At 47.8% G+C, this 25464-nt stretch overlaps 1 protein-coding gene across 1 annotated transcript in view; it reads right to left on the bottom strand.

The window, feature by feature from the left end:
* TMEM183A (transmembrane protein 183A) overlaps nt 1–23487 on the bottom strand; it is a 45431-nt gene extending 21944 nt beyond the window's left edge. Inside the window, exons 1-6 of the mRNA XM_069761696.1 lie at nt 23247–23487; nt 13903–13992; nt 13551–13709; nt 7643–7805; nt 638–818; nt 378–461 (exon numbers count right to left, since the gene is read on the bottom strand). Of these exons, the coding sequence (XP_069617797.1) occupies nt 378–461; nt 638–818; nt 7643–7805; nt 13551–13709; nt 13903–13992; nt 23247–23310 (741 nt within the window). The 5' untranslated portion in view covers nt 23311–23487. The remainder of the gene's footprint in view (nt 1–377; nt 462–637; nt 819–7642; nt 7806–13550; nt 13710–13902; nt 13993–23246) is intronic.
* Nucleotides 23488–25464: the final 1977 nt, after the last annotated feature.

Below are 25464 nucleotides of genomic sequence, written 5' to 3' on the forward strand. Positions count from 1 at the left end.
GACACCGGAATGTAAGTATGTAGTGTTTTTTTTTTTAGGTAACCAGGGTAAATATCGGGTTACTAAGCGCGGCCCTGCGCTTAGTAACCTGATGTTTACCCTGGTTACCAGTGAAGACATCGCTGGATCGGCGTCACACACGCTGTTCAGCGATGTCAGCGGGTGATCCAGCGACGAAATAAGGTGCTGACCTTCTAGCTCCGACCAGCGATGTCACAGCAGGATCCTGATCGCTGCTGCGTGTCAAACACAACGATATCGCTATCCAGGAAGCTGCAACGTCACGGATCGCTATCGTTATCGTTGTTAAGTTGTTCAGTGTAAAGGTACCTATACGCGTGGACACTGCGGATTGCGGGTAATGTGGACAGACTTACCGGCTTTTTAAGTTTGAAGTTAAATTCCCACAATGTCTCCGCTCGGCTTCCGGACTCCACTTTTTTACACCCAAAAAGTAAACACTGCAAACCAAATATAAATGCATTAGGCAAAACAGAGAAATCTACAGGTTCCAATAAAGTCAGGTGTAAAGTAAGATATGTTACACAGCAGCTTCTGTGGCAGCTTTCATCCATTCCACTCTCCCCCTCCACAGGCCCTGCGTCTTCCATTATTGATATAAAACCACACTACTTACTTTGGAATTTAATAAAGTGTTAGGCGTCGATTCTGGTAATGGAGGGTCTTTAGCCACTCTGGAACAAAACGGCTCGTACATGTAAAACAAGGAACGGATGACGCACGCACGCAGGGACCGCAGTCTGTACATCCACTCGGGCAGCAAACGGTCAGGAAGGTAGGCGCTCGCCTGGTAGTTTCTGTAAAACAAGTAACATCATTATTGATCGCCCTTCTTTCTGAAGTGCCAAACATTCAGCAGCTCTTCACAAATCAGACTTTATATAAGTTTTAGGAATGTGTGTCTGCCAGAGGTGGTGACGGCACATTTCTAGGATATGCCGCCACTAGATCATTTTATCAGCGTCATAACCGGCAATGTACAGAGAGCATGGGCCCATCTGAATTGTAATATTCATGTGTACCAATTCTTTCCATGGTCCCACTGTGCAAAAACTGAGTCCATACCCTAAACGCACTACCCACATGTAGAGAAGAGATGAATGTGTTGTCACAAGGACGACAAGCAGCGTCCATTAGATCCCAGAAGAGTCCATTAAAGGTTTATTCTGACAACAAAGTAATTACCTATCCAGAGCAGATCATTTGCTGATCAGTGAAGCTCCTGAAAAGTGGGCTCTAAAATGCGTAGATGATAATTATCAACATTGGGAATGGACCTTTAAAATAGAGTCTGTCAGCACAGAACGACCATTTAAGCCAAGTAGGGGCGCTCAGTGCACCCTTGGCATGGCCAAAAATTTAATCCCTTCATGACCTTTGACGTATAGGTACGTCAAACATCGTGTCCCTGCCTTTGATGGAGGCTCCAGAGCTGAGCCCGCATCTTTCCCAGCACATGACAGCTGATCGGATCAGTGGTCATGTCACTAGCCGCCATGGGAGGATCAGATCTACCCGTGGCTGTTAACCAGTTAAATACCGCTATCAATCACTGACACTAGCATTTAATACACACCTGCCAGAAGCACGTCCAAAGTCCTGCTATCTGCGCCCCGTCAAATGATCACGGGGCGTCGATGGGCTATCATGACAGTCAGAGGGTCTGCAGAAGACCCTCGTGCCGATCACTGTAAATCTCCCATGAACGCCGGCTTGTGGAAGACATCCATGGGAAATCGTGATTTTTGTAGCACAGGAGATCGGATAATCACGGCATCAAGTCTCCTAAGAGGAATATTGAACACAGTAAAACAAAAAAAAAAAAAACAAAGAAATATATATCGTATATACTAGAGTACAAGCCGAGAATTTCAGCCCATCTTTTTAGGCTGAAATTGCCCCTCTCGGCTTATACTCGAGTCATACCCAGGGGTCGGCAGGGGAGGGGGAGCAGCAGCTGTCTAATAATACTCACCTGCTCCTGGCGCGGTCCCTGCATTTCCGGGCGCTGACAGCTTCTTCCTGTATTGAGCAGTTACATGGTACCGCTCATTACAGTAATGAATATGGACCCGGCTCCACTCCCATAGGGGTGGAGCCGCATATTCATTACTGTAATGAGCGGTACCATGTGACCGCTCAATACAGGAAGAAGCTGCTGGCGCCATAGAACCAGGGACTGCACCGCGCCAGGAGCAGGTGAGTATAACGCAGTGCGCGATATTCACCTGTTCCCCGTTCCAACGATGGCCGCCGCTGCATCTTCCCCGTCCTCTGCAGTGACGCTCAGGTCAGAGGGCACGGTGACGCAATTAGTGTGTGTGCCGCCCTCCGCCTGAACGTCAGTGCAGAGGACGGGGAAGACAGCGGCCGCCATTTGTGGAACGCAGACCGGTTATAGCAAGTGCCAGGGGTCTGAGAGGCGAGTGTCTTTTTTTTTTTTTTTTAAATCGCAGCAACAGCATATGGGGCATAAGTGTCTATGGAGCATCTTATGGGGCCATAATCAGCATCTGTGCAGCATTATATGGGGCAAATATCTGTATGGAGCATCTTATGGGGCCATAATTAACGTTTGTGCAGCATTATATGGGGCATATCTTAATACTAGATTGTGGCCCGATTCTAACGCATCGGGTATTCTAGAATATGCATGTCCCCGTAGTATATGGACAATGATGATTCCAGAATTCGCGGCAGACTGTGCCCGTCGCTGATTGATCGAGGCAACCTTTATGACATCATCGTTGCCATGGCAACCATTATGACATCTACATCGATACTGTGCCCGTCGCTGAATCAGAAACGTGGGATTTCTACGTCCTTTATGACATCATCATCGCTGTGCTCGTCGCTGATTGGTCGAGGCCTGGCGTCCTCGACCAATCAGAGACGCGGGATTTCTACGTCGATGCTGTGCCCGTCGCTGATTGGTCGAGGCCTGGCGGCCTCGACCAATCAGAGAGGTGGGATTTCCAGGACAGACAGAAAGACAGACAGACGGAAAAACCCTTAGACAATTATATATATAGATGGAGCATCTTATGGGGCCCATCATGAACTGTATGGAGCATTATATGGGGCTCTTGATTCAATATGGATATTCAAAAACAACCCACTGATGTCTCAAATAGATAGCAATAAAAGTAAAATTATTTTTATTTTTTACATTTACCAGTAGCTTTTGCTTTTTCCATCCTAGGCTTATACTCGAGTCTAAGTTTTCCCAGTTTTTTTGTGGTAAAATTAGGGGGGAGGGGGGGGGGGGGGTCCGCTTATACTCGAGTATATACAGTAAATAAAACAAAAACCCCAACAAAAATCACCCCCATTTTGCCCCATTGAAAATAAAAGAAAACAAACAAAATACACATTTGGTATTGCTGAGTTTGTTCAAAATATAAAGTTACCGTATATACTCGAGTATATGCCGACCCGAGTACAAGCCGATCCTCCCCTAATTTTGCCACCAAAAAAAAAAAAAAAAAAACTGGGAAAACTTAATGACTCGAGTATAAGCCTAGGGTGGGAAATGCAGCAGCTACTGGTAAATTTTAAAAATAAAAATAGATACCAATAAAAGTAAAATTAATTGAGACATCAGTAGTTTAAGTATTTTTGAATATTCATATTGAATCAGGAGCCCCATATAATGCTCAATACAGTTCATGATGGCCCCATAAGATGCTCCATACAAAATACGCCCCATATAATGCTCCATATACAAATGTGCCACACATAATGCTCCATGCAGTTAATTATGCCCCCATAGGATGCATTATTATTAATATTATTTATAAAGCACCATTGATTCCATGGTGCTGTACATGAGAAGGGGTTACATACAAGTTACAAATATCACTTACAGTAAACAAACTAACAATGACAGACTGGTACAGAGGGAAGAGGACCCTGCCCTTGCGGGCTTACATTCTACAGTATTATGGGGAAGGAGACAGTAGGTTGAGGGTTGCAGTAGCTCCGGTGTTGGTGAGGCGGTAGCTCTGGTAGTGGTGAGGAGGCAGCGGGATCAGTGCAGGCTGTAAGCTTTCCTGAAGAGATGGGTTTTCAGGTTCTGTCTGAAGGATCCGAATGTGGTTGATAGTAGGATGTGTTGGGGCAGAGAATTCCAGAGGATGGGGGATATTCGGGAGAAGTCTTGGAGGCGGTTGGATGAGGAGCGAATAAGTGTGAAGGAGAGAAGGAGGTCTTGGGAGGACCGGAGATCACATGAGGGAAGATATCAGGAGATTAGTTCAGAGATATATGGAGGAGACAGGTTATGGATGGCTTTGTAGGTCAGTATTAGTAATTTGAACTGAATATGCTGAGGGAATGGGAGCCAGTGAAGAGATTTGCAGAGGGGGGGGGGGGGGGGGGGGGGGAGCGGAGGAGTAGCGAGGAGAGAGATGAATTAGTCTGGCAGCAGAGTTAAGGATGGACTGGAGAGGTGCAAGGGTGTTAGCAGGGAGGCCACAGAAAAAGGATGTTGCAGTAGCCAAGACGGAAGATGAGGGTATGCACAAACATTTTAGCAGATTGACGGTTGAGGAAAGGACGGATTCTGGAGATATTTTTGAGCTGGAGGCGACACGAGGTGGACAGAGCTTGGATGTGCGGTTTGAGGGACAGGGCAGAGTCAAAGGTTACTCCGAGGCAGCGTACTTCCGGTACGGGGGAAAGCATGATGTCATTGATTGCGATAAATAGGTCAGGTAAGGAAGATCTATGAGATGGAGGAAAGATGATGAGTTCAGATTTGTCCACATTTAGTTTGAGGAAGCGAGAGGAGAAGGAGGATATGGCTGATTAACACTCTGGGATTCTGGACAGCAGAGCGGTGACGTCTGGGCCAGAGAGGTAGATCTGAGTGTCATCAGCATAGAGGTGGTACTGGAATCCATGGGACTTTATGAGTTGTCCCAGGCCAAGTGTATAGATTGAGAAGAGTAGGGGTCCTAGAACAGAGCCTTGGGGGACTCCAACAGAGGGAGGGTGGGATGAGGAGGTAGTGTGGGAGTGGGAGACGCTGAATGTGCGGTTGGAAAGGTACGAGGAGATCCAGGATAGGGTGAGGTCTTTGATGCCAAAGGAGGGGAGGATCTGTAGTAGGAGGCAGTGGTCAAGTGTGTTGAAAGCAGAGGACAGGTCTAGAAGGAGGAGTACAGAGTATTGTCCGGTAGCTTTGGCGGAAAGTAGGTAGTTAGTGATTTTGGTCAGGGCTGTCTCAGTTGAGTGATGGAGGTGGAAACCAGATTGTAGATGATCAAAGAGAAAGTTAGATGAGAGGTGGGAGGAAAGTTCAGAGTGGACGTGCTGCTCCAGGAGTTTGGAATCGAATGGGAGCTGTGATATTGGGTGATAGCTGGACATTGCAGTTGGATCGAGGGTTGGCTTTTTAAGGATAGGCGTGATTGTGGCATGTTTGAAAGCAGAAGGGAAGGTGCCAGAAGTTAGTGAAAGGTTGAAGAGGTGGGTTAGGGATGGGATAAGTGTGGTGGTGAGGATGGGGTCGAGCGCACAGGTAGTGAGGTGCGATTTGGAGAAGAGACAATTAAGCCCCCCTTCAGTGATGTTGGATAGGGAGGTTATGGGGTTTGGGCATTGGTCTGGTATACAAAGGGGTTGTGGTGGTTGAACAATGAAGACTTGCCTTGTCGATCTTATTTTTTAAGTGTGTGGCAAAGTCCTCAGCAGAGATGAGGGAGGTTGGAGGGGGCAGTGGGGGGCGGAGGAGGGAGTTAAAGGTTTTGAATAACTGTTTGGGGTTGTAGGTCCATATACAAATATGCCCCATATAATGCTCCATACAGTTCATTATGGCCCCATAGATGCTCCATATACAAATATGCCCCATATAATGCTCCATACAGTTCATTATGGCCCCATAGATGCTCCATATACAAATAAGCCCCATATAATGCTCCATACAGTTCATTATAGCCTCACTGATGCTCCATATACAAATATGCCCCATATAATGCTCCATACCGTTCATTATGGCCTCATTGATGCTCCATATACAAATATGCCCCATATAATGCTCCATACAGTTCATTATGGCCCCATAGATGCTCCATATACAAATAAGCCCCATATAATGCTCCATACAGTTCATTATAGCCTCACTGATGCTCCATATACAAATATGCCCCATATAATGCTCCATACCGTTCATTATGGCCTCATTGATGCTCCATATACAAATATGCCCCATATAATGCTCCATACAGTTCAGTATGGCCCCATAGATGCTCCATATACAAATAAGCCCTATATAATGCTCTATACAGTCAATTATGGCCCCATAGATGCTCCATATACAAATATGCCCCATACAGTTCAGTATGGCCCCATAGACGCTCCATATAACAATGTGCCACATATAATGCTGCTGCAATAAAAAAAAATAAAAAAAACACGACATACTCGCCTCTCGTCGCTGCTCCTCAGTGTCCCGTCTCTCCGCACACACTGTTCAGGCAGAGGGCGGCGCGCACACTAATACGTCATCGCGCCCTCTGACCTGAACAGTCACTGCAGAGGACGTGGAAGACGGAGTGGTGCCGACGCTGGAACGAGGGACAGGTGAATATTTAATACTCTTGAAAAAAAAAATGAATAACTACCAACACCATAAGCCTATAGCCTGGGTGGGGTGTTGCTATAACCGGAGTGCAACAGGAAGAGTAATATTCCTGAATAAGTCCCTATCCTGATCCCTAACGGACTCAAACCTTCCTGACAGCGGAGGTTGGCACCCTAAATTTCGATGTGGCGCCCCCACTCAACGTCGGCTGTCCCTTCTGGCCCTGGTAGGACCCTCAATCTACCCACACCCAAACCCCAGCACCATACACACAAACAGACCTAGGTCACACTAAAATAGTGAAAAAAATAGCACAAAAAAAATAATATAATAGGATGTAACGATTTTTAGAAGAAAAATACATAAAATTGTAGTATGGCACAGAGTATATTGCTGCACTAGGTGTGAAATTTGCGCAAAATATTGCACAGCAAAAAGGTGCTTTATGTCTATATTCTATGCACTTGGAGACCAGAATTATGGTCAAAACTAATCTTGTATACAGAGTACCAAACGCTGCTATGCTCAAAAAATATTTAACTTATCTGACTCAATGCGACATAATATGTCCCATGTCTCCATCCCTACGCTTTTCGCCCCTTCCCAATCTAGGGGCTCCTCAGGGGACCATTTGGGAACTCGCAACAATGGCTTCAGGCAAAAAAAAAAAAAAAAAAAAAAGTTATGGCTCTGGGCAGAAGGGGAGGAAAAAACGGAAGCGCAAAAACAGTCGCAAGGTCGTGAAGGGGTTAAGAGAACCTTCCCACCTCGATTTCTTACTTGATAGATCATCATCCTTTCTTGCTCTATAAAGCCAGAGCCATTAATCAAGTAAGAGGTCGGTAGGTGGGACAGTGCACTGAACACAGTTTGGCCACACCATAATGCACCGGGCGCCTGCACTTAGTCATTCAGTGATGGCTGAGTCCCTTTCAAGTGAATATATAGGTTCCCATAACGCAGCCGTTCTGCAGATAACTACTTTGTGAGGTTATGAGGAAAGTTATTAATATTCTACACTGCTTATCACACCTTTTGTACAATCTCATCCAAAAGACAGCAGTGCAAGTAACGGTCCAAGCTTTCTTACAAATAAGAGCAAACGTCATAACATCTTCAGGTCGGACGTAGGAGGCGAGGACAAGCCAGATGTCAATGGGATAGTCCCCTCCTGTGCTGTCTGCCATGAAGCTTTCTGGAAGAGGAAGATAATCTGATTAATACAAATACAATATTCAAAAAGCATACAGAATATCCAAATCTGACAAGAAACGAGCAGGCTTCATAGTTTGAGCGTTATTTTTAGAAGTCATTGAAACCGGCAAAGTCTAACAACAATCTACAATTCAATTTGCGGAACTCTAAAAAAAACAAAACAAAAAACAAAAAAAGCGCACTGGTAAATTACACAATGCAGAAGATTGCATGACAAACTTGGAAGAGCCTGGGCAGACCTTCCCATAATGCCTTGCAGCCATCTCAACCCCATGGTATGGCACAACCAAATCAAGAGGGGACTATCACAGGCTGTATAAAAACAGAGGTGAGGTATGCAAAACCGTTTTTGGTGTGAATATTAACAGAGAACCTTGTCTCTTCAGAGAGGAAGAGGACTAGAACTCTAGCTCCACCTATAGGAAGTAGCAATCCTAAAAGTCAGTATCGACCCTCCAACGAGCCTTGTCACATGACTTAGGACAAAAACCAAACCAGAATCTCAATTTGCAGACACTGTTTCGGGGTACTGCCGCTCATCAGTACAAAGTGTGAGATCTGGTTTGGCTGTGTGAGAGGTGTCTGACTTGATTTTTATCCTAAAGGCACATGACAAGGCTCGTTAGAGAGATATTGACTTTTAGGATTGCTACTTCCTTTAGGTGGCACTAGAGTTCTAGTCCTCTTCCTCTCTGAAGAGAAAATTTGCTTAAGGCCCCTTCACATTAAGCGACGCTGCAGCGATACCGACAGCGATCTGGATCGCTGCAGCGTCGCTGTTTGGTCGCTGGAGAGCTGTCACACAGACAGCTCTCCAGCGACCAACGATGCCGGTAACCAGGGTAAACATCGGGTTACTAAGCGCAGGGCCGCGCTTAGTAACCCGATGTTTACCCTGGTTACCATCCTAAAAGTAAAAAAAACAAACAATACATACTTACCTACCGCTGTCTGTCCCCGGCGCTCTGCTTCTCTGCACTCCTCCTGTACTGGCTGTGAGCACAGCGGCCGGAAAGCAGAGCGGTGACGTCACCGCTCTGCTTTCCGGCTGACCGACGCTCACAGCCAGTACAGGAGGAGTGCAGAGAAGCTGAGCGCCGGGGACAGACAGCGGTAGGTAAGTATGTAGTGTTTGTTTTTTTTACTTTTAGGATGGTAACCAGGGTAAACATTAGGTTACTAAGCGCGGCCCTGCGCTTAGTAACCCGATGTTTACCCTGGTTACCAGTGAAGACATCGCTGGATCGGTGTCACACACGCCGATCCAGCGATGTCCGCGGGAGATCCAGTGACGAAATAAAGTTCTGGACTTTCTTCAGCGACCAACGATCTCCCAGCAGGTGCCTGTTCGTTGGTCGCTGTCACACATAACGATTTCCTTAACGATATCGTTGCTACGTCACAAAAAGCAACGATATCGTTAACAATATCGTTATGTGTGAAGGTACCTTTATTTCCCAGAGGAGCATAACAGTTTAGTAGTCTCCTCACCTTGGCATGTCAGCAGTGGCGTAACTAGAAAGTTATGGGCCCCGATGCGAACTTTCAAATGGGGCCCCCCCAACCATGCAAAAATATTTTCCACCCAAATTCAGATTTTCCCTATTCATTTCGCACACTATAGCTTTATTGCAAAGTTGTATAGTGTGACCTCAGTGGCGTAAGTATCCAGTGCCCCATCCTGGTATATATCTGTCCCTCGTACTGCCATTGTTATGTAATTTATAAAAGAAAATAAACCATTATACTCATCAGGGGCTTACATAGAAGTCATGGGGATCCATATAACAAGTATAATGCACCCCCACAGTCCTCTATATAATATACTGCAAAGTTCATAGTCATCCATATAGTATAATTACACTCTCCATAGTCCTCCATATAGTACAATAGTATAATACACTCCCCATAGTCCTCCATACAGTATTATACACTCCTCAGTCCTCCATATAGTACAATACACTCCCCATAGTCCTCCATATAGTATTATACACTCCTCAGTGCTCCATATAGTATACTACACTGCTCATAGTGCTCCATATAGTATAATGCACCCCTCATAGTCCTCCATATAGTATTATACACTCCTCATAGTCCTCCATATATTAAAATACACTGCCCAGTCCTCCATATAGTATAATACACTCCTCATAGTGCTCCATAAAGTATAATGCACCGCCATCGTCATCCAAGTCGTACAATTCACTTCTCATAGTATAATGCCCCCTATAGTATTTCATATAGTATAATGTATTCCCCTTAGTCTTCGATACAGTATAACGCAGCCCACATATAGTATAACGCAGCCACCCCACAGAGTATAATGCAGCCATTTCACAAAAGTATAATGCAGCCCCACCATACAATGTAATGTAACACCCATAGAATATAATGCAGCCCCCCTCATAGTATAATGCAGCCCCTCCATACAGGTGCAGTGAGAAAGACACGGGCAAATTGTGACTATGGGGCAGGGGAGAAGGACACAAAGGGGCTAGGGGAGACAGGCACAGTGGTGACACAGGGGGGCTAGGGAGCAAGGAAGACCGGAACAAGGGGACACATGCAGGCTAGGAGGCAGGGGAGAAGGGCACAAGGGGACTAGTGGGCAAGGGAGACTGACACAAGGCTACACACGGGAACAAGGGACACAAGCACAAGGGGACTCATGGAGACCAGGAAGAAGAGGAGAAGGGCACAAGAGGACACAAGGGGACTTTGAGGGCAGAGTAGATAGGGACGCAAGTAGACGGAGTTGCAAGGGGACAGGGGAAGACAGGGAGACTTGGGAGCAGGGAAGAAGGGGGCACAGGGAGAGGACAAGGTAGATGGGGAACACGGTGAGAAAGGGGACAGGCGAGACTTGAGAGCAGGGCAGATGGGTCACATGGGGACAAGGGTCTGGGAATGCATGGGGGGGGGGGGGGAGCAGGACGACTCAGGGCATGAGGAGTGACAAGGCGCATACAGTGGCCTGGAGGAGCACAATGACCTGAACCCGGGGACCTACGAGGACATGGGGCACGGGAGAGCAGGGAGGAAACGGGGCTGGTGTCACAGGGGGCTGGGGATGCAGGGGGCCGAAGACGGCGGCACACGGGCAGCAGACACACCTCACTGCCACCTGCCCCATACACCTTCATCCCTGGATCCTCCACATGGCTGAGCGGCTGCGGCATGCCCCTCCTAGGCGGATCGGTCCACGTGCCCCCCGCCAGATTCGGAGCCGAACGTTCCTCGGACCCAGCAGCCACCACAGGCTCTGCCAATATGGTGGCCGCCATCACCTGTGCAGATGCTGCACTGCCTGGGTCCTGCAGAGAGCAGGTGCGCGATGAAGTGATGTCATCACGCACCCACAGTGTCAGAGGGGAATGATGGGAGAGGGAGCGATAAAGAAAATATCTAGTCAATTCATAAACAAGTTTATGTAGAAATTCATGGGTGGAGGACATTTTAATTCCAAAGCGATTATTTCTAAACAAAAATTAGTGAGATTTGCTAATTAAAGTTATTTAGCATTTTGCTCCCCTTCTCTCCAATGCCCACAGAAGCCTTGTAATCCAGCAACATATTGCCCTTTGAGATATGCAGGGATTTGCAGGCTGCCGCAATTCTCTGCTCATAAGGTGGCCAAGGTGCTGCTGGGCAAGGATGGGGATGCAAACCTAATTTGGGTGAAGAGACACCTTCATTCTCTTCTGGTTCCCAGATCATAAAGTGATGGCATATCCTAGCAATCTGCTATTACTTTAAATGGGAAGACCCCTTAAACATCTCCAATGGTCACACATGTTGAGTCCCTGCCCTCTGGATCCAAACAGGCATAGGAGGTGAAAAGGTCAGTAAGGATTGGCACACTGACAGGAGTTTCTTCTCATCAGTGCTGTACACATTAGGAGGAGGTTCCTTGGGGAAATCAAAACATTAGTGGGTTCCATAAAGATGGATCAACCATATCTAGACACAGGACAACTTTTCATTTATGCAGTTTGAAATCTTTTTATGTTTTTCTTAACCTAATAGAGGAGATTATTAATAAACTGAAGGAGAAGAAAAAGCCCCTCAGTTCTACTAACAAAATGCAACTTATGCAAGTGTACGATTCTGGTACATAATCAAGGGGAATTTTGCCATTATGAAATACCAGGGAGCATAACCCCAAAAGAAGTAAAGTACACTGCTCAAAAAATTAAAGGGAACACTAAAATCCCACATCCTAGATATCATCGAATTTAATATTCCAGTTGTAAATCTTTATTCATTACATAGCGGAATGCATTGAGAAGAATAAAACAAAAATGATTAATGTACAGTAAATCAAAATTAAATATCTCATGGAGGTCTGAATTTGGAATGATACTCAAAATCAAAGTGGAAAATCAAATTACAGGCTGATCCAACTTCAGTGGAAATGCCTCAAGACAAGGTAATGATGCTCAGTAGTGTGTGTGGCATCTACGTGCCTGTACGACCTCCCTACAACGCCTGGCATGCTCCTGATGAGGCGGCGGATGGTCTCCTGAGGGATCTCCTCCCAGACCTGGACTAAAGCATCCGCCAACTCCTGGACAGTCTGTGGTGCAACGTGACGTTGGGGGATGGCGCAAGACATGATGTCCCAGATGTGTTCAATCGGATTCAGGTCTGGGGAACGGGCGGGCCAGTCCATAGCTTCAATGCCATCATCTTGCAGGAACTGCTCACACACTCCAGCCACATGAGGTCTGGCATTTTCCTGCATTAGGAGGAACCAAGGGCCAACCGCACCAGCATATGGTCTCACAAGGGGTCTGAGGATCTCATCTCAATACCTAATGGCAGTCAGGCTACCTCTGGCGAGCACATGGAGGGCTGTGCGGCCCTCCAAAGAAATGCCACCCTATACCAATACTGACGGATGTTGCAGGCAGCAGATCGCTCTCCATGGCATCTCCAGACTGTCACTTGCGCTCAGTGTGAACCTGCTTTCAACTGTGAAGAGCACAGAGCGCCAGTGGCGAATTTGCCAATCCCGGTGTTCTGTGGCAAATGACAAGTGTCCTGCAGGTGTTGGGCTGTGAGCACAACCCCCACCTGTGGTTGTCGGGCACTCAGACCATCCTCATGGAGTCAGTTTCTAACCGTTTGTGCACACACATGCACATTTGTGGCCTGCTGGAGGTCATTTTGCAGGGCTCTGGCAGTGCTTCTCCTGTTCCTCTTTGCATAAAAGCTGAGGTAGCGGTCCTGCTGCTGAGTTGTCGCCCTCCTACAGCCCCCTCCATGTCTCTTGGTAGCACCTCCAGCCTCTGGACACTACGCTGACACAGCAAACCTTCTTGCCACAGCTTGCATTGATGTGCCATCCTGGATGAGCTGAACTACCTGAGCCACTTGTGTGGGTTGTAGAGTCTGTCTCGTGTTACCACGAGTGTGAAAGCACAACCAACATTCAAGAGTGATCAAAACATCAGCCAGAAAGCATTGGTACCGAGATGTGATCTCCACCTGCAGAACCACTCCTTTATGGAGTGTGTCTTGATAATTGCCAATAATTTCCATCTGTTGTATATTCCATTTGCACAATAGCATGTGAAATTGATTGTCAAACAGTGTTGCTTCCTAAGTGGACAGTTTGATTTCACAGAAGTTTGATTTACTTGGAGTTTTATTCTGTTGTTTAAGTGCTCCATTTATTTTTTTGAGCAGTGTATTTACCTCCAGATATTGAATCAAGCCTCACCTTTGTGCTTCTTACTTTTCTTTTTCCTGCAAGAACTTCCATTGTCATTTTCAATGTCCTCAAGTTCATCACAGCTCCCAAAATGTCCATTCTCAGACAATATGGACAGACCATCCTCACTGGGCACCCGAGAGGCCTCCAAACCACAAAGTGCCTTCACTAAAATAAGTGAAAAAAAAAAAAATAATCAAACATTTTCATAAACAGTTTTACCTTCATCAGCCAAGTGTAGCTTTATTATTCTGTTAGCTGGGATAACACAAGGTTAGTGACTGCCGAGAACCAAGTTCAGTACAGAAGCTGGAAAGGGGTTGATACAGTTTCATGCCTCATCTTCGCAGTCAGAACGCACCTTCTTTCCGAACAGCATTTGCCACAGCCTTTTTCACGCGCCCGGACTTCACAACAGCTGGATCGGAGTTGGCAAAGTCTGCCACAGTAACTGGGAGAAAAAAAAAATTAAAAAAGGATAAAAAAAAAAAAAAAATCCATTAATAAAGTCAGAGTCAATTTATGCTCAGTTATGCTCTAACTTCTAGAGATTGTGAGTGAGGATCCGGAATAGAAAATCCCACCAGCACAATATTAGTTTACAGGATCATCACAAGTCCTGTCCATAGTTGTCAGTCAGACTATATAAGTCTAAGTTCACATTTGCGTTGTGCGCCGCAGCGTCGTCGCCGCAACGCACAACGCAAACAAAAACGCAGCAAAACGCATGCACATGCGGCCCCAATGTTAAAGATAGGGCCGCACGACGCATGCGTTTTTTAAAAGGTCGGCGCCGCACAAAAAATCCAACATGTTGCGTTTGCCGCGCCCAGACAGGTGCGCCCTAACGCCGCATGCGGCGTAAAACGCAACACAACTCATGCACATGCGGCCCCATGCGGCGCCAATGTTAAAGATAGGGCCGCACGACGCATGCGTTTTGTTGCGGCGGCGACGCTGCGGCGCAAACCGCAAATGTGAACGTACCCTAAGAGCGCGGGCAGTTACGCTGTCTCTTCATCTTCACCTACTGGACTGATATACCCAATTAACATTTAGCACAAACATCCACTAAACGCCATTTCTAGCAAATAGGGATATACTGAAACCGTGGCAAGTAAAATTTTGGGCACCGCTGGTCATAATTATTGTCCTGCACAGCTATTGTCTGATGGTGAATTTTCTCTGTATACCTCCAATATACTGGGCTGCACATATCGCGTGGGCTGCCAGCACCTGTGACAAGCCAAGTATTGTGCCCCCAACCCAGTAACAACACCCAAAGTGCTCCTTTAAAACATATTCATGTCCTCTTTAGAAGTACTGAATCGTCCTCAGAGTGGAAATGCCACCTTTGTGCCAGCCCTCCCAAAACAAAGTCTATACTCACCTAACCCAAGTGACTTCTTCCCTGCGCACAGAGCGCGGGCAGCACAGTGATGTTATCGCACCGCAATGATTCCGACATCCTGTAGGCCGCACAGGACGGCTGATCCCCTCTACACGAGGATCCAATGGACACAGATTCAAAGGTGGTGCCCGCCTGGAATTCCGGGGAACACATCTATGATACTTTACTTTGGGGCCCCCATGTTACACCTGCAGCCTTCTATACAGAAGCACCTGCCTATATCTACCAGTTCTGGTGAAGTGACACCTGCAGTCTGATGGAAGCTATGTGTAACTGCTGCACTATTTCACACTTGTCAGTTATGGCTGCCCTGGAACACCGCTCTTATCAGTATCAGGTACAACACCTGAGCTGGCATCACCTGTCCTGTCACACAGAGGGCAGCAGGCATGTGTGATGGTATCCTGGAGAGGCGAGATACACATGTTCAGTCACAACCCATCACCATACATGTAGGCACTACCGATGAGCAAACATGCACGGATAAGCTGTTATCCGAGAATCGTGGGCATATTCGTATAATACAGTTATATGAAAAAGTTTGGGCACACTTATTAAGCTTAAATGTTTTATAAAAATTGTTTTTTTTGCAACAGCTATTTCAGTTTCATATCTACTATATAATTGTCTAAGGGTCACTTCCGTCTTTCTGTCCTTCTGTCTGTCACGGATATTCATTGGTCGCGGCCTCTGTCTGTCATGGAATCCAAGTCGCTGATTGGTCTCGCCAGCTACCTGTCATGGCTGCCGCGACCAATCAGCGATGGCCACAGTCCGATTAGTCCCTCCCTACTCCCCTGCAGTCGGTGCCTGCTCCTTACTCCCCGCAGTCACCGCTCACACAGGGTTAATGCCAGCAATAACGGACCGCGTTATGCCGCGGGTAACTCACTCAGTTACCGCCGCTATTAACCCTGTGTGACCAAGTTTTTACTATTGATGCTGCCTACGCAGCATCAATAGTAAAAAAATCTAATGTTAAAAATAATAAAACAACAAATTATATACTCACCTTTCGCGACGCTCCAGTGACCTCCGGCAGGTTCCGGTGCCAAGGATGGTATGGGAGAAGGACCTGCCATGACGTCACGGTCATGTCACCGCGACGTCATCACAGGGCCTGCACGAGAAGGACCTGCCATGACGTCACAGTCATGTGACCGAACGACAAGGGGCCCTCGGAAGGTGAGTATATGTTTATTTTTTAACCTGTGACATACGTGGCTGGGCAATATACTACGTGGACGGGCAATATACTAGAATACCCGATGCGTTAGAATCAGGCCACCATCTAGTATCTAATAACTGTTGGACACAGTAATGTTTCTGCCTTGAAATGAGGTTTATTGTTCTAACAGAAAATGTGCAATCTGCATTTAAACAAAATTTGACAGGTGCATAAGTATGGGCACCCCACCAGAAAAGTGACATTAATATTTAGTAGATCCTCCTTTTGCAAAAATAACAGCCCTAGTCGCTTCTTGTAGCTTTTAATGAGTTCCTGGATGAAGGTATTTTTGACCATTCCTTTTTACAAAACAATTCCAGTTCAGTTAAGTTTGATGGTCGCCGAGCATGGACAGCCCTCTTCAAATGATCCCGCAGATGTTCAATGATATTCAGGTCTGGGGACTGGGATGGCCATTCCAGGACAGTAATTGTTCCTCTGCATGAATGCCTGAGTAGATTTGGAGCGGTGTTTTGGATCATTGTCTTGCTGAAAGATCCATCCCCTGAGTAACTTCAACCTTGTCACTGATTCATGAACATTATTGTAAAGAATCTGCCGATACTGAGAGGAATCCATGCGTCCCTCAACTTTAACAAGATTCCCGGTGCCGGCAGTGGCCACACAGCCCCAAAGCATGATGGAATCTCCACCAAATTTTACTGTGGGTAGCAAGTGTTTTTCTTGGAATGCTGTGTTTTTTGGCCACCATGCATAACGCCTTTTTGTATGACCAAACAACTCAATCTTGGTTTCATCAGTCCACAGGACCTTCTTCCAAAAAGAAATTGGCTTCTCCAAATGTGCTTTTGCATACCTCAGCCGACTCGGTTTGTGGCGTGCTTGCAAAAACGGCTTCTTTCGCATCACTCTCCCATACAGCTTCTCCTTGTGCAAAGTGCGTTGTATAGTTGACCGATGCACAGTGACACCATCTGCAGCAAGTTGATGCTGCAGCTCTCTGGAGGTGGTCTGAGGATTGTCCTTGACTGATCTCACCATTCTTCTTCTCTGCCTTTCTGATGTTTTTCTTGACCTGCCACTTCTGGCCTTAACAAGAACTGTACCTGTGTTCTTCCATTTCCTTACTATGTTCCTCACAGTGGAAATTGAAAGGTTAAATCTCTGAGACCGCTTTTTTTTTATCTTTCCCCTGAACAACTATGTTGAATAATCTTTGTTTTCAGATCATTAGACAGTTGTTTTGAGGAGCCCATGATGCCACTCTTCAGAGGAGATTCAAACAGGAGAACAACTTGCAAGTGGCCACTTTAAGTAGCTTTTCTCATGATTGCATACACCTGGCTATGAAGTTCAAAGCTCAATGAGGTTAGAAAACCAAAAAAGTGCTTTAGTAAGTCAGCAAAAAGTAGGTAGGAGTATTTAAAACAAGAAAATGATAAGGGTGCCCATACTTATGCACCTGTCAAATTTAGTTTGAATGCAGATTGCACATTTTTTGTTAGTACAATAAACCTCATTTCAAGGCAGAAACATTACTGTGTCCAACAGTCATTAGATATATGAAACTGAAATAGCTGTTGCAAAAAAAAAAAAAAAACAACAATTTTTATAAAACATTAAGCTTAAGATTAATAGGGGTATATACACGCACACACGGTATATACACAGCACTGCTGCAGTGACAGCCGCACACACAGTATATACACACACGGTATATACACAGCACTGCTGCAGTGACAGACACACACACGGTATATACACACACACACGGTATATACACAGCACTGCTGCAGTAACAGCCGCACACACGGTGTATACACGCACGCAGTATATACACAGCACTGCTGCAGTGACAGCCGCACACACAGTATATACACAGCACTGCTGCAGTGACAGCCGCGCACACAGTATATACACAGCCCTGCTGCAGTGACAGCCGCGCACACGGTATATACACAGCCCTGCTGCAGTGACAGCCGCGCACACGGTATATACACAGCCCTGCTGCAGTGACAGCCACACACACGGTATATACACAGCCCTGCTGCAGTGACAGCAGCGCACACGGTATATACACAGCACTGCTGCAGTGACAGCAGCACACACGGTATATACACAGCACTGCTGCAGTGACAGCAGCGCACACGGTATATACACAGCACTGCTGCAGTGACAGCAGCACACACGGTATATACACAGCCCTGCTGCAGTGACAGCCACACACACGGTATATACACAGCACTGCTGCAGTGACAGCAGCGCACACGGTATATACACAGCACTGCTGCAGTGACAGCAGCACACACGGTATATACACAGCCCTGCTGCAGTGACAGCCACACACACGGTATATACACAGCACTGCTGCAGTGACAGCCGCACACACGGTATATACACGCACACACGGTATATACACATCACTGCTGCAGTAACAGCCGCACACACGGTGTATACACGCACACAGTATATACACAGCACTGCTGCAGTGACAGCCGCACACACAGTATATACACAGCACTGCTGCAGTGACAGCCGCGCACACAGTATATACACAGCCCTGCTGCCGTGACAGCCGCGCACACAGTATATACACAGCCCTGCTGCAGTGACAGCAGCGCACACGGTATATACACAGCACTGCTGCAGTGACAGCAGCGCACACGGTATATACACAGCACTGCTGCAGTGACAGCAGCGCACACGGTATATACACAGCACTGCTGCAGTGACAGCAGCCCACACGGTATATACACAGCCCTGCTGCAGTGACAGCAGCGCACACGGTATATACACAGCACTGCTGCAGTGACAGCAGCACACACGGTATATACACAGCCCTGCTGCAGTGACAGCAGCGCACACGGTATATACACAGCACTGCTGCAGTGACAGCAGCGCACATGGTATATACACAGCACTGCTGCAGTGACAGCAGCGCACACGGTATATACACAGCCCTGCTGCAGTGACAGCAGCGCACACGGTATATACACAGCCCTGCTGCAGTGACAGCAGCACACACGGTATATACACAGCACTGCTGCAGTGACAGCAGCACACACGGTATATACACAGCACTGCTGCAGTGACAGCCGCACACACGGTATATACACACACACACACACGGTATATACACAGCCCTGCTGCAGTGACAGCCGCACACGGTATATACACACACACGGTATATACACAGCGCTGCTGCAGTGACAGCCGCACACGGTATATACACACACGGTATATACACAGCACTGCTGCAGTGACAGCCGCACACGGTATATACACACACGCACACGGTATATACACAGCACTGCTGCAGTGACAGCCGCACACGGTATATACACAGCGCTGCTGCAGTGACAGCCGCACACACGGTATATACACACACTGTATATACACAGCACTGCTGCAGTGACAGCCGCACACACGGTATATACACACACGGTATATACACAGCCCTGCTGCAGTGACAGCCGCACACACGGTATATACACACACGGTATATACACAGCCCTGCTGCAGTGACAGACACACACACGGTATATACACAGCACTGCTGCAGTGACAGCCGCACACACAGTATATACACAGCACTGCTGCAGTGACAGCCGCGCACACGGTATATACACAGCACTGCTGCAGTGACAGCCGCGCACACGGTATATACACAGCACTGCTGCAGTGACAGCCGCGCACACGGTATATACACAGCCCTGCTGCAGTGACAGCCGCGCACACGGTATATACACAGCCCTGCTGCAGTGACAGCAGCGCACACGGTATATACACAGCACTGCTGCAGTGACAGCAGCGCACACGGTATATACACAGCACTGCTGCAGTGACAGCAGCGCACACGGTATATTCACAGCACTGCTGCAGTGACAGCAGCACACACGGTATATACACAGCACTGCTGCAGTGACAGCAGCACACACGGTATATACACAGCACTGCTGCAGTGACAGCAGCACACACGGTATATACACAGCACTGCTGCAGTGACAGCAGCACACACGGTATATACACACACACGGTATATACACAGCCCTGCTGCAGTGACAGCCGCACACGGTATATACACACACACGGTATATACACAGCGCTGCTGCAGTGACAGCCGCACACGGTATATACACACACGCACACGGTATATACACAGCACTGCTGCAGCGACAGCCGCACACGGTATATACACGCACACACGGTATATACACAGCACTGCTGCAGTGACAGCCGCACACGGTATATACACAGCGCTGCTGCAGTGACAGCCGCACACACGGTATATACACACACACTGTATATACACAGCACTGCTGCAGTGACAGCCGCACACACGGTATATACACACACGGTATATACACACACGGTATATACACAGCCCTGCTGCAGTGACAGCCGCACACACGGTATATACACACACGGTATATACACAGCACTGCTGCAGTGACAGCCGCACACACGGTACATACACACACGGTATATAAACAGCGCTGCTGCAGTGACAGCCGCACACACGGTGTATACACACACACGGTATATACACAGCACTGCTGCAGTGACAGCCGCACACGGTATATACACAGCGCTGCTGCAGTGACAGCCGCATACATGGTATATACACACACACGGTATATACACAGCGCTGCTGCAGTGGCAGCCGCACACGGTATATATACACACGGTATATACACAGCACTGCTGCAGTGACAGCCGCACACACGGTATATACACAGCGCTGCTGCAGTGACAGCCGCATACATGGTATATACACACGGTATATACACAGCGCTGCTGCAGTGGCAGCTGCACACGGTATATACACACACGGTATATACACAGCACTGCTGCAGTGACAGCCGCACACGGTATATACACGCACACACGGTATATACACAGCACTGCTGCAGTGACAGCCGCACACACGGTATATACACAGCGCTGCTGCAATGACAGCCGCACACACGGTATATACACAGCGCTGCTGCAGTGACAGCCGCACACACGGTATATACACACACACGGTATATACACCGCGCTGCTGCAGTGACAGCCGCACACACGGTATATACACACATGGTATACACACAGCCCTGCTGCAGTGACAGCCGCACACACGGTATATACACACACGGTATATACACAGCACTGCTGCAGTGACAGCCGCACACACAGTATATACACAGCACTGCTGCAGTGACAGCCGCGCACACGGTATATACACAGCACTGCTGCAGTGACAGCCGCGCACACGGTATATACACAGCACTGCTGCAGTGACAGCCGCGCACACGGTATATACACAGCCCTGCTGCAGTGACAGCCGCGCACACGGTATATACACAGCCCTGCTGCAGTGACAGCAGCGCACACGGTATATACACAGCACTGCTGCAGTGACAGCAGCGCACACGGTATATACACAGCACTGCTGCAGTGACAGCAGCGCACACGGTATATTCACAGCACTGCTGCAGTGACAGCAGCACACACGGTATATACACAGCGCTGCTGCAGTGACAGCCGCACACGGTATATACACACACGCACACGGTATATACACAGCACTGCTGCAGCGACAGCCGCACACGGTATATACACGCACACACGGTATATACACAGCACTGCTGCAGTGACAGCCGCACACGGTATATACACAGCGCTGCTGCAGTGACAGCCGCACACACGGTATATACACACACACTGTATATACACAGCACTGCTGCAGTGACAGCCGCACACACGGTATATACACACACGGTATATACACAGCCCTGCTGCAGTGACAGCCGCACACACGGTATATACACACACGGTATATACACAGCACTGCTGCAGTGACAGCCGCACACACGGTACATACACACACGGTATATAAACAGCGCTGCTGCAGTGACAGCCGCACACACGGTGTATACACACACACGGTATATACACAGCACTGCTGCAGTGACAGCCGCACACGGTATATACACAGCGCTGCTGCAGTGACAGCCGCATACATGGTATATACACACACACGGTATATACACAGCGCTGCTGCAGTGGCAGCCGCACACGGTATATATACACACGGTATATACACAGCACTGCTGCAGTGACAGCCGCACACACGGTATATACACAGCGCTGCTGCAGTGACAGCCGCATACATGGTATATACACACGGTATATACACAGCGCTGCTGCAGTGGCAGCTGCACACGGTATATACACACACGGTATATACACAGCACTGCTGCAGTGACAGCCGCACACGGTATATACACGCACACACGGTATATACACAGCACTGCTGCAGTGACAGCCGCACACACGGTATATACACAGCGCTGCTGCAATGACAGCCGCACACACGGTATATACACAGCGCTGCTGCAGTGACAGCCGCACACACGGTATATACACACACACGGTATATACACCGCGCTGCTGCAGTGACAGCCGCACACACGGTATATACACACATGGTATACACACAGCCCTGCTGCAGTGACAGCCGCACACACGGTATATACACACACACACGGTATATACACAGCCCTGCTGCAGTGACAGCCGCACACACGGTATATACACACATGGTATATACACAGCCCTGCTGCAGTGACAGCCGCACACACGGTATATACACACACACACGGTATATACACAGCCCTGCTGCAGTGACAGCCGCACACACGGTATATACACACACGGTATATACACAGCACTGCTGCAGTGACAGCCGCACACGGTATATACACGCACACACGGTATATACACAGCGCTGCTGCAGTGACAGCCGCACACACGGTATATACACACACGGTATATACACAGCCCTGCTGCAGTGACAGCCGCACACACGGTATATACACACACGGTATATACACAGCCCTGCTGCAGTGACAGCCGCACACACGGTATATACACGCACACACGGTATATACACACACGGTATATACACAGCCCTGCTGCAGTGACAGCCGCACACACGGTATATACACGCACACACGGTATATACACACACGGTATATACACAGCACTGCTGCAGTGACAGCCGCACACACGGTATATACACGCACACACGGTATATACACAGCACTGCTGCCCCGCTCACCTCTGTCGGAGCTCATATCATCGGCCCGAAATTTCAGCCGTTTTCTGCTCCCTTTTCTGGGCATGGCTGCGGCTTTTTGCGGGTGGACGTCACACAGTCTATAGCACAGGGAAGATCGTTCCGGGCCATGGCTACAGACCACGGGGAAACGAGTGGAGAAGAGGAAAAACAAAGTGAGCTCCGCCGGGGTCTTCGGCCATCATGGAACAACACGTCATGCAACCTCGTGTGACCGGGAAGTAATTCCCCCACACCCCCGGTCTTCCGCCCGCCATTACTGTACACAGACAGAGACTAGCACATTGCTCCTAACAAGGCCGGAAAGACGTCACTGCGCACGTCACGTGCTCTTACCAAGAGGGGGCGGATCCATTGGAGGGAGGGGATCGCCCTGACACCCACACCCGGCGGCGGGAAAGAACCTCTCAGTTCTGGCGGAGGGGGCAGGAGGCAGAATGGCCGTCAGTGCTCCGCAAGCAGAGTGCATGCACATTAAAGGGACACTGTCACCTGAATTTGGAGGGAACAATCTCCAGCAATGGAGGCGGGGTTTTTGGGTGTTTGATTCACCCTTTCCTTACCCGCTGGCTGCAATATTGGACTGAAGTTCATTCTCTGTCCTCCATAGTACACGCCTGCACAAGATAATCTTGCCTTGCGCAGGCGTGTACTATGGAGGACAGAGAATGAACTTCAATATTGCAGCCAGCGGGTAAGGAAAGGGTGAATCAAACACCAAAAACCCCGCCTCCATGGCTGAAGATTGTTCCCTCCAAATTCAGGTGACAGTGTCCCTTTAAATAGCATTGTGCAGTCACATAGAGCGCCCCCTGCTCTCCAGGCTCTGCCATTGCAGCCCTTCCCCATTCAGAAGCATTTTGCAGCGATATTAAACAAACAACAATCATGTGACCAAAAAGCAAGCTGCAAAATCGTGGGCATTTTCCTTGCCAGTCTCTAGCAGATGGCACAAGGTGTTACGTTACTGGCAGCCATTGACCATAGACTTTAGTCACACACCGGCCCGCCGGTCATTGGCTCTTCTAGTCAGTGACGGCTACACCATTAGTATTTCGCAAGTTTTTCCAGTATGCAAAAAATCCCCAAACTGATGGCGGTGTCCTGAGGTTGTCTTTCTGATAAATGGCCGGCACCAGGGTGGTGTTAGGCCGGGGTCGGAGCACCGGGCGCTTCATTTGAATCCGCTCTGTCCACGCCTCGGACCAGATTAGGACATGTCCTTTTTATGCCGCCATTGTTCCAGGATGGGGTGTACATTGTTGCCAACATGTTCCCTACTTGTAAAATATATGTGAGGTGCTACAGTGTCTCTACATTAACCATTCACACCCCTTACCGTACACATTCAGCCGCATTGATACTCCAATATGGAGCTGGATCAGGAGCTGAGCCCGCACTGTGCCCAACAGATGAATACTTATCAATACTGGTACCAGCCGCTATCAATACATTAATGACACATCATTCCTAAAATTCATGTTATGTGGTTTAGTGATTTAATAGCTTTTGTTGAAAGAAGCAAAATATTTCTGCCAATTCTCACCTATGACTGGGCGATTAATACTCCCTACACCAGAAAAGCTAGATTTTCAATATTGCTAAATACTAAAGAAGTGAAGTATATTCTCCAAATAAGGTTCAAAATTCTTCATTGTATGTAGAAAATCAAAAATTTGTATAACATATGTATCAATAAAGCTATTCAAAGCAGAGAAATGAGTACAAAAGAGGCGTGTATACGACAAGTGTAGTTAGGGTAGGGAGAGCACAATGGTATACAATCAGTATTTAAAGTGACAGTGCCTCAGTGCTTATAATAGTGAGAGGACATAAGAACATGCTGAAGAGATAAAGATATTGCAAGTAATTATATCCATAGTCTCATTGTCAGCATCTCTATTAGCAACATGCACATAACAAGTAGAAGCTCTTACCCATTTTCAATGCTTGTGGTACCACGCATACAGCCCCAACGCGCGTTTCACGTTGGCTTCCTCAGGGGGCCGTAGTTAGTTATGTGTCCCCATTACCTCTCAAAATATCCCTATAGAAGGTGTCTGCAATATCAGTCACATGTGGCGCATGTGTCAGATTGCGAGCCGAGAACTTGCCTCACGTCCGGCTGCCATCCTGACGATGCGGGTCATGGGGAATTCCCTGATGACGTAATTGACCAACACATGTCATGTCTAGACGC

The sequence above is a fragment of the Ranitomeya imitator genome, chromosome 3 (assembly GCF_032444005.1).
Source record: "Ranitomeya imitator isolate aRanImi1 chromosome 3, aRanImi1.pri, whole genome shotgun sequence".
In the NCBI taxonomy this organism is placed as follows: Eukaryota; Metazoa; Chordata; class Amphibia; order Anura; family Dendrobatidae; genus Ranitomeya; species Ranitomeya imitator.